This window comes from Cannabis sativa, chromosome 6, assembly GCF_029168945.1.
Source record: "Cannabis sativa cultivar Pink pepper isolate KNU-18-1 chromosome 6, ASM2916894v1, whole genome shotgun sequence".
Lineage (NCBI taxonomy): Eukaryota > Viridiplantae > Streptophyta > Magnoliopsida > Rosales > Cannabaceae > Cannabis > Cannabis sativa.
Window position 1 is genome coordinate 19,123,805 of NC_083606.1, and position 11,157 is coordinate 19,134,961.

Genomic DNA, 11,157 nt, shown 5'->3' on the forward strand with positions numbered 1-11,157 from the left:
TTTTTAAGTTGGTTATAATAAAAAAATTTATCGAAAATTAAGTTTAAAATATTATTTTAAAAAATAGAGTATAATTTATCAATTACGTTCCAAAACAATATTAAAAAACAATGGTTTAAGAAAAAGATTGGGCGTTCAAACTCAATATTTGTTTCTATATATATAAAAGAATTCTTTTGTTATGATTTTGTTTAAAAGCTAAATATTTTGCTTTAAAGAAAAGGTTTTGGTGTTCAACGGGATATAATTCTCAGATTTGTTGGTGTTTGAAGGATTAGGATAAATATTATTTTGGACTCTCTGTTTTGCAAAAGTTACCGATTAGACCATTTGTTTTGTTAAATGACAAAATGGACCTTGTATTTTCTAAAATAGTAAAAATAGGACCCTGAGTTTAATTTTCAACAACTTTTGTTTAATATAACCAACTTGAAGACCATTCCTAACACGAACAGATACAGAAAATATAAATAATTTTATCATATCACCTTTAGATCAGATTATTATTAAATTTTCTTTTGACAGAAAAGTAGTTCAGTGTCCTATTTGTACCATTTTGAGAAATACAGGGTCCATTTTGTCATTTAACAAAACAGATGGTTCAATTGGTAACTTTTGCAAAATACAGGGTCCAAAATAGTATTTACCTGAAGGATTATTGTTTCTTTCCTTCTAGTATTTAATAAAATCATAAATATGGTGGTACCTATAAGTCTTTATGATAATTATTTTCTATTAATTGGTATTCAAAAACATAATATGTACTTTTTGGTATATTTTTCTACTTTTTTTTATTGGTACGTCGTTTGATTAGATATTTTTTAGCGCTTGTTTCTTCTTATTATTTTTTCTAATGAGTTTTTATTTATTGAACTAAATTAATATTAAAATGGTAGATTTAATTTTTAGTCTATTTTATACCATTTTTAATACTATTTTATATTCATTCAGTATTTCTCAAATTTTGAACATGTGTTGGTCTTTATGTTTATTAATAAGAGTTCTTTCTGAATAAGTATTAAAGCATAGTCTCTTGGTCCGGTTTTTCTCTCTTCCATGGCAAAAAAGAAAAGAGTAACCAAGAAGCCAGCACTTCGTTTGATTTCACCAGATCCTGTTTCGAACTCAGATGTGAGGGAGGAGCAAGATGCTGATGCTACGATGAAAAAGGTAGGAGAGGCCATGGCAGAAGTTGTCAAAGATGGAGAATCGATGATGGAGCAGGACGTGATGCACGATGAAATCTGTCTTGAAATTCTTGATGAAGGCTACGAAGATGCTCGAGTTACTCAATCGTGGGCACAGAAAGTGGAGCAGGATCTGCAACAATCTGCTCAGAGTCACTCGAGGAAATTTTCAACAAATAAGTTTTCTAAATTGAAATTTGAGGAGCCGATAATCAAGGAGGGCAAGAAAATAGCTCAAGTTGATGTGGATGAAATTAATGCTCAAGCCGCTAACTGGGACTCAGCTGTTATATGTATGGTATTAGGAGCTAATCCTCCTATGGTTGTATTTGAGGGTTTTATCAAACGAATTTGGGGCAAACAGGGGATAGAGCAAGTTATTAGAATGACAGGTGGGCTTATGATAGTAAATTTCTTTGAAACTTCAACTCATGATCAGGTTCTTGAAAATGGAGTTGTTCAATTTGATAGAAAACCAGTGATTGTGCGTCCTTGGTCCAAGGATCTAAACTTAATTCGCCTAATTCGATCTTTCCCCTTATGGATACATCTCCATGGTCTTGGTCTTCAGTATTGGGGAAACAATTGTCTTAGTGCTCTTGTCATTACAATTGGGAAGCCATTGATGATGGATAAATTTACCAAGAACTTGAATTCAGTTTGCAAGAGTTCTTATAGAGATGGACATAGTTGATAATCCTCCTCAGTTTATTGGGTTTTTAAATGAGTATGGGCAACTGGTCGAGCAAGCAATTGACTATGAGTGGCTCCCCGTCAAATGTAAAACATGTTCGGGTTATGGCCATCTAATGGTGGATTGTCAGAAAGTGGAGAAGAGTCAATAGAGTAAGAAGCTGGAATAGAGTAAGGTAGCTACAGTGATTCTTGAAGAAAAGGATGTCTCTATTGATATAGTGCAGCAGGCAGTCAAGTCAGTGGATAAATCAGTAGCCCCGATTGCTGTTCAAAACAAAAAAGAAGTGAAGGATAAATAGATTACCTCGAAGAAAACAGCAAACAAACAGAGAGAAGTGGCAGTTCCGAGCTTCAAATGGATAAAGATAATCAAAACTCGTTTGACATCCTTGATATTCAAGCAAAAAAGTTGGAAGCAGACACTGAAGAATGGATGGAAGGTAAAAAATTAGATACTAGCCCTTTACATAACTGTTAATGGATTGTTGCAATATATTAAGCTAGAATGTGAGAGGGTTAAATAAATTGAATAAACAGGTTGATGTTTTAAATTTTTGTAATCTGAATAAAGTTGGTGTTGGGGCATTTTTGGAGACTAAATTGAAGGGGAACAAAATAAAAGACATGATGGAGAAGAGGTTTCAAAACTGGGACTCCTATTCCAGCTCAGTTACTGAAGACATTCTAGTTATGTGGAGGAGTACATTTGCTCGTGTTATTATAACCAAGGAGACAAATCAACTTGTTCACTGTTATGTCAAAGTGGCAGGTTTTCCTACTGCTATTAGTATCACATTTGTATATGGTCTGAATACAATAATAGAAAGGAAAATAATGTGGAATGATCTTGCTGGTCTGACTTTACCGGCTAAGTCGTGGCTTATGCTTGGTGATTTCAATTCTGTCTTTCATGTTAATGATAGACAAGGTGGGAACCCGATTTCTCCTAGGGAGCTTTTAGACTCCAATAACTAATTATCTCTTCAGTTAATGGATGCTTTGAAAAGTTCAAGTTCAGCTTATACCTGGACCAATAAACAGGAAGGAGGGAAGCGAATTTATTCGAAGATAGATCATGTGTTTGCTAATGAAGATTGGGTTGATATTTTTCCTAACTCGGCTGCTCTGTTCAAATGGGATACCCTGTCTGATCATTGTTCGTGTTTGGTGTCTAATGGAAAACTTGAAAACATTGGTTACAAACCATTTCGGTACTACAACTTTTGGTCTGAGCATGCTGAGTTCAAGAATGTTGTCATGGACAATTGGAGGAAGCCTTGTGCGAGCACGAAGTTACATAGTATTTTACTAAAATGATGAGGCTAAAACACAATCTAAATAGATTCAATAAAGAGACTGTTGGTGATATTGGAAAGTCTTATTCTTTGGCAAAGGAGACATACCATGAGGCTTTATTTGATGATCAAGCCAATCATGGGAATTTTTCTTTTCAAGAAGCTGAGAAAAAGGCAGCTGAGGCATATGAAACTCAAGGTAAAATGTATCATAGCTTCCTTAGACATCGTAGTAAAATCACTTGGCTAAGGAAATGTGATGATAATAATGCCTATTTTTATGCTTTTCTTAAGAAAAGGAAGATAAATAATAGAATTGTTTCCTTTGTTAATAAGGAAGGAAAGCAAATGGATTGTTTCCCTGAGGTGGTGGACCATTTTTTTAAAGCATTTAAAAGGTTTATGGGGAGTTTGAGTATTGCCCAGTCTTTGCTTAATCGAGAGTGTATGGACAGGGGGAGAAAGCTTTCTTTAGACCAGCAAGTTGGGCTTTTAAAGCCCTTTACCAGAAAAGAAATAAAGAAAGCTTTTTTCAGCATCCTCAATACTAAGTCTCCAGGTCCTGATGGCTATGGTTCAGGTTTCTACAGGGAGTTATGGCCAGAAATTGGAGGGGAAATATGCACAGACGTGTTGCAATTCTTTAAGAATGGTAAGTCTCCTGCTGGTCTTCATGAAACTAAAATTTTATTAGTGCCAAAAATAGACTGTCCTTCTCGTGTGATAGACTATCGTCCAATTGCCTAATGTACCACCATCTATAAGGGTATCTCTAAGCTTTTATGCATGCAGTTAGCTACTGTGTTGTCGTGGTTGTTGACCAAAATCAAGGGGCTTTCAACAAGTCGTTCCATTGCTCATAATATAATGATTCTTCAGGATCTTATCAAAAACTATGGAAGGAAATCTATCACCCCTCGGTGTGCTATCAAAGTTGACTTGAGTAAAGCTTATGATACAGTTGATTGGGGGTTCTTGGAAGACATTCAGGAAGCTCTTTGTTTTCTGACTAAGTTCATTGGCTGGATCATGAACTGTTTGAGAAGCACAAGCTACCTTTTGATGATTAATGGCAGGATTCAAGGAAAGTTTTTGGGAAAGAAAGGTGTTCGCTAAGAAGATCTAGTATCACCTCTCTTGTTTTTCCTAGTAATGGAGTATCTCACCAGAAGACTTCATCTTGCGGCTTTAGACAACAAGTTTAGCTATCACTCGATGTGTAGAAGCCTTAAGATAATTTCCCTCTATTTTGTAGATGATCTTATTATCTTTTGCTAAGGAGATGCTCAGTCCACCCAAATTATTAAATCTGTTCTTGATGATTTTAGTGCTTCTTCAAGTCTGAAAGCAAATCTTGAAAAATCACAAGTGTTCTTTGGAGGTGTTTTTGGAGAGGAAAAAAAGGTGTTGCTTCATACTCTCTGTTTGAAAGAAGGATCTTTTCCCCTAAGTACCTTGGGGTTCCCATGAGGCCTACGAAATGGAGGAAAGAAGATTGTGGTCTTATCATAAAGAAAATAAAGATGAGGCTTTCTACTTGGGCTAGTAAACATCTTTCGTTTGCAAGGAGAGTTCAGCTTATACACTCTATTCTGCTAGGTCTCTGGAACTATTGGATGAGTATATTCATCTTACCACAGAGTGTTATTAAACAAGTTGAAAGGCTTTGTCGAGGGTTTCTTTGGGGAGTTGAAGGTAATAGATGCAAAATCCATATCCCTTCCTGGGAAAAAGTTTGCCTCCCTAAAAAATATGAAGGCCTTGGTTTTCTTGATGGTCCTACTTGGAATAGAGTTACTATAGCAAGGTATATTTAGGCAATTCAAAAAAGCATGATGTGCTTTGGGTTCGCTGGATTCATTCAACTTATCTGAGAAAAGGTGACTTTTGGAAAACTCATATAAAGTTGGATTCGAGTTGGTATTGGAGGAAGCTTTGTGCTTTAAGACAAAGCTTTTCCAAAGCTCAAATTCTTACTGTAGGCCGTAAGGGTAAGTTTAATGCTTCCTTACTTTATAACACTACCATTGTTCAACAACCAGTGTTATATTCAGATGCGGTTTGGAATAGAGTTAGTTTGCCTAAACATAGATTTATGTTATGGCAAGCTTTAAACTCTCATTTGCTCACTAGGGATCAACTAATTCGGTTTAGTATTCCCTTGGAGACTCTTCTGTTAGTTGTTTGTGGGCTCTTTGATGAGAGTCATACCCACTTATTTTTTGAGTGTAGCTTATCTACGAAAGTTACAGATGAGATCTTTTTATCGCTGGGTTTTTCTTCCTGGCCAAGGGACTATGGGAGTTGGATCACTTGGCTGGCTAGCAGGACATCAGGAATGATTGTTGTTGTTATAATAGCTACACTGGCAGCTTGTGTTTATTACATTTGGTCTAACCGTAACAAATGTCTTTTTGAAGGCTGATCAAAAAATATTGTTGCTATAGTTAAAAAAATAAAACAGGTTGTTGTTTACAGATTCTACCATGTAAATAATATGAAGTTATTCTTAGATGAAAGAAATTTTCTTGTAAAATTAAAATATAATCTTTAGTTTTTTGTTGGGCAACTATTTTTACTGTGCCTTTGCTTGTATTGTTTTGATTTTTTGCTAGTAATTAATGAAGTTTCTCTTCTAGATAAAAAAAAGTATTAAAGTATCGTATTAATTTAAGTTGATTTCCTACTATCTTATGTTTTTAAAAATTTATTAAAATAAATTTTTGTTATGAAAAATTTACAACCAAAGATTTGAAAAAAATTATAAATATATTAATACAGAAATTTTTTATTTTTATGCTTTGAATATTTTAATTTACAAAAATACTTATTCAGTATAAAACAATAAATCGTTCTTTCGGTTGTTATATAGTATATTTATAGTTGTATTATAGTTGTCATGAGGTTGCTTTTAATTATTTTATATGTTTATAGTTGATTTATAGTTATCGTAAGATTGATTCTCGTTATGTTTTAGTTGTTTCTTATTGTTTGCTGAGAAAAGTGTACCTTTGTAATTTTAAAATTTTACAAGAATATTTTGTAAACAAAAACTTTAGGTCGTAAAATTATATATAAATCATAAAAAATGGTATTCTTATTATTCTACGAATTGGTATAAATTTTATACTCTTTTTATTTATTATTTCTCTAACTGGTATCCAAAATTCAACTACTAAATACCATCAATTATATATTAGTAACAACTACGTGCATCAACTACTAATGATTATACATCTTAATTTTCTTCTTCTAATATGCTTAGATTTAGTATATGTTATACCTTCTTGTGAAAATCCAATAGAAATATGTTTGGTTTTGTGCCCAAAATAAAACTCATTTCAATATAATCAGATTTACTAATTAATAAAGATCAGAAATCATTTTATGTTGCATGGTTCACATGATTTATTTCATGATTGTTTAATGTATAAATTCTATTAAGTCCAGAACATATGTATTTGTTCATGATTATAGTGTCGTCAGCACAGTGGAATATAATCATGATTATATGTTCAAAAGTTTAATTCCCTGATTTGTCAGTTCACTGGATTTAGACTGGCATGATAATCAGCGATAGGTATACTTACACCTTGGATAAGTGTTATGTCCTTTCCACGGCATTGGCAAAGTTTACCAGTATCGGATGTATGGAGTATACATTGGAAGGGACCGATATTGAACTTGGATTAGATATGATAAATTTACCGTAATATCTATTCAATTCAATATCACCTAGTTGATCCTAGATCAAATGATCTTAATCCTGACATGGTTAGGTTCGATCTCAAGAGTGTTATTCGTGTTCTTTGATTTGTTAGTTAAGCCTACTTTTGGTCAGGGTGATACGTACATTTTGGGAACATGATAGTACAATTGAGTGGGAGCTCTAAACATAGATATGGAATCTACAGCTTCTATAGGTATTTAGAAGTAAAACGATGATTTCCTTCGAGCTTAGCTGAATAGAGATAAATGATTGAGATCTCATTTTAGTGATTATATTATTTCACTAAAATATCATTTATAGGTGGCCAAGTGTTTTAAGGATAAATACATTGAAAAGGTGTAACGGTAATTTTTATCTCTATGCAATGTAGATTATCTATAGAGGATCATTGATTATTGGGATTATAACAATGGATAATTAAAAGCGTATCTATATCGTGGAACATATAGAGCGTTCTATGTAACTGAGAGTGCAATTCCAAGTTCTATGGTGGATGCAATGAGGAATTAATAAGTTAGTGAATTTACTTGGTGAATTCTAGATCCGCTTATTGGAAGATCGGTTATATAGGCCCATGGTCCCCATATTAGTTGAGACAAACTGCTTGTAAGACTCAGTTGATTGATTTTAATTAATCAATTATAATTCTAAAATTAGACTATGTCTAGTTTATGAATTTTTCACTATGTTATGGCTTGATTGTGAAGAAATAGTGTTTTAGAGTTTATTTGTTAATTAAGAGACTTTATGGAGTCTAATTAATAAATATTATAAATGACAATTTTATTTGATAATTATTTTAATTATTAAAGAAATAGTTTTGGCGTTTATAGGGTTGAAGTTGCAAAAAGTGGTATTTGTGAAAAATAGGTAAAATAGTTGAGAAAAATGACAAAGCCCAAACCAATGTGGTGCCCATTAAGTGGCCGGCAATAGGGTGCTTATTTTACTCTATTTTTATCAATTTTTTAGTCCATATAATTCAACCCTAACCCTATTGAAGATAGTATAAAAGGAAGGCTATGGTCTCTTCATCCAACTAATGCCTCCAAAGCTAATAACCTAGCTTTCTCATGAGATCTCTTCCTTCTTCTTCTTCCTCTTGAATTTTCGAAACACTAAGCCTTTCTTCACACAAAATAAATTCAGCCATTAGTGATAGAGTGAGTGCCCACACACATCAAGTTGGTCCTCAATCATAGTATGTAAGACTGTGAAGAATCCAAACACAAGGAATGAGTTTCAGGCTCAGATCTTGGTGATACTCTGCTACAAAAAGGATACAAGGGTTAGAGATCTGAGCGTAAGGAGTCATTTAATTCTGTTGCACCCACTGTAAGGTTTCTCAAACTTTATATGTGTTTATTTCATTGTTTTAGAAATTCATATTAGGATGTTAAACAACATACATGGTAGTAAATCTAGATCCTGGTAAAATAATTCCAACAAAATATTGGTTGGATACTGTTATCCGTATTTCCAGTTAGGGACATGTGGAAGTTCTATAACGAATACAACTTAAATACCCCAGGCCCAACAGAGGGCCCAAATAAAATAGCTGGGCCAGATCCATAAGCGACCAGTTGATTCGAACGAGGAGCGAGTGGCCCGTCCAAGCAGAATCCCATCCAGCATGGTATACATTCAGATAAGATTAAGCCATATATCCAGAGGAAGTAATTAGCGAATATCTGAATGTCGACGGATGTTTCCCTTTACTGCCAGATCCCATGAGATTAGAAATTGTCTTCCAAGAATCTCAGATTGAATATCATATCTCGCTAAATATAGAAAAATGCTAATTAGTAGTCAAGTAATAAATGTGTCTTTATTTCCCGTAAAGATAGGACACGATTTTGACAACTATTATCGTGATGGGCATCCACAATAGCATATAAAAGACGCCTCATGGGGCGGGCTTCATCAAATAAGCCCAAGGCTAATATATTATTTGTAAACACTTCCTCAATGGGAAAAAGGTAATGAGTATGACCTCTATACACTATAAATACACAAAAAACCTTACATGCAAAGGGTTAGAATTTTATTATTCACTTGGTCATGCCAAATAGAGAATTCATATTTTCTTGTAAACCCTAAGGTTTTTCTAGCCTTATATTTTTAATATTGACTCGTGGACTAAGGCTTGTTAATGTCCCAACCACGTGAAAATCCTGATTATTCTTATTCTCTTTGTCTTTGAATTATCATTCTTTGGCTCTTATAAATATAAATAATTAGTTTTTAAAAATTTCGGCAAACATTTTGGTGCTTTTATTGAGAGCTAAAGAAAACAGTGATACCATCAAAGGTTGTATATTGCAACTATAGTACTCACCTAAAACAAAACTAGTGGTTGGGATGGAGATACACCTATGGAAGACGTAGATCCTGCAGCCCAGGCGAAGACATGAGTCGATGGAGATCCAAGAAAAGAAACAAGAGTCTTGCAAAAAAGACTCAACGTACTGAGAAGCACGTTGAGAAATATCCCATCCTATAAAACCGGTCGACCGGTTTGCACTAGTAAAACCCAAAAATCTCAGATTTCAGCCAAAACTTTCCCAAATGCAATCAAACTTTCTAGGATTCCTGTAATACTAGTCTAGAGTAGTTTTCAAACAAAAACAGCAAAGAAAACGCACCAAAACTTAACTTGCCATTGTTGAGTCAAGTTTGAGTTGCTCAACCACAAAATTAAACAACAACAGCTCAAACAGATAAAAATCATCAACTAATAACCATTGATAACAACCCTAATCAGTAAGTAACTACTCAACACTTAAATCCCTAATTCAAAAACTTAAACTTAAAGAAACCACCAAACAACACAAAAAATTCACAATAGAATTAGGTTAGGGTTCTACCTCGAATTGAGCTCTTAGATTCCACCAAAAAACCTCTGAAAATTGAGGAAAAACTCCCGTAGACTTGCTGGCCGAAGTGAAGAAGAAGAGAAATTAAGGTTTCCAACTTTGTAATCTCTCTCTATTTTTCTATTCTACACCCAATTAATCCAAATTAATTAATTCAGCCGAAAATTGCCAACTGCTAAGAAGCTAAGTTGCCACCTAGACACAAACTCAATATTTCCACTTTTACCCTTGCTTAAGGTCTAATTAAAAAAAACGATTTAGGGGTAAAATAGTCCAAAACTATTACCCCGCAAAAACTCGAATCTCAACCTTAACATGCTAAAATTCTCTATAATAATAAAAGATTTTAAGTTTACCCATGTGACCTAAATAATCCTCCGTTGCATTTTACATCGCCACCGAGTTAGGATCACAAAAATAATTCATTTTACATTTAACATAAATATTCACATATAATTATCAATAATGATGATAATAATAATAAAATTAATTAGTATTTATAACCACACTAATCCATATCTAAATCATGCGCTCATTAAATTTATATACTAAAAGTCCTGTAGCAAGGGCCTATTAAAATTGTATCCGCAAAGGTAAAAAGGGGGACCATTGTCCCCCAAAAATAAGTTCAAAAAAAAAAAAACAAAAGCATAAGTGAATATAAGTTTAGGAATCGACAAGAGCATCCGATTGAGTATTTGGGTCTAGCAGAACATTTGTATCCACAATCAAAGCTTCAGAAGCTGGATCCACCACCTATGCTGAAAGAGTATGCAGTTTATTAATATTAAGAACATAAATTATATAATAAATATAAAATATTTATTTTGTACAAAATAGAAAAATGTATGGATTTAAATATTGTTTATTTTGTTATAATTTATTTGTTTTGAATATTTATATTTTTTTTTTGTAATATATAATAAATAAGTACATATATTTTTAATATAAATAAATTTCCTTAAGTCTTTTAATCCAATCAACATTTTTTAAAAGTTGGGTTGTACAAGATTTAAATTTTGACTATAATTTCTTTATAAATTTTTAAATAAGTTATTTTTTATGGTCCTACGGGGACTTAAGACCCTACTAGAAAAAATATTATTCACAAATTACAATATAAAGTCTTTTTAATTTTTAAATTATTTTAAATATTATCATAAGATGCCTTAAAATAAATTTTACAATAATTAAGCCTTCCACAAAATGTAATTTTTTTTAGAATCAGACAAAAAATAATTTTTTTATTTACTAATATATATAATTTTTTATTTTATGTCCCCACTAAATAAAAATTCTATGTTCATCACTGTAGCAAATAACTTTTTCGCATAAATTTTTTAGAAAAAATAAGGTTTTACTAGTTTGTCTCC

General features: G+C 32.8%; 2 protein-coding genes and 1 long non-coding RNA gene across 3 annotated transcripts; 2 read left to right on the plus strand and 1 right to left on the minus strand.

Moving 5' to 3' along the window:
* Positions 1–3,196: 3,196 nt before the first annotated feature.
* LOC115695164 (uncharacterized) lies at positions 3,197–3,925 on the plus strand. The gene has a single exon (XM_030622255.1). It carries the CDS (start codon positions 3,197–3,199, stop codon positions 3,923–3,925), a length of 729 nt encoding a protein of 242 aa, XP_030478115.1.
* Positions 3,926–3,964: 39 nt separating this feature from the next.
* LOC115695163 (uncharacterized) lies at positions 3,965–4,294 on the plus strand. Its single transcript, XM_030622254.1, has one exon. The coding sequence runs from the start codon at positions 3,965–3,967 to the stop codon at positions 4,292–4,294; it is 330 nt and encodes a 109-aa protein (XP_030478114.1).
* A 3,948-nt stretch (positions 4,295–8,242) lies between these two features.
* Positions 8,243–9,897, minus strand: LOC133039072 (uncharacterized). Its single transcript, XR_009688602.1, has 2 exons — positions 9,776–9,897; positions 8,243–8,689 (listed from the first exon to the last, which is right to left on the minus strand). It is a non-coding gene; the product is annotated as an uncharacterized LOC133039072 (long non-coding RNA).
* Between the last annotated feature and the right edge of the window lie 1,260 nt (positions 9,898–11,157).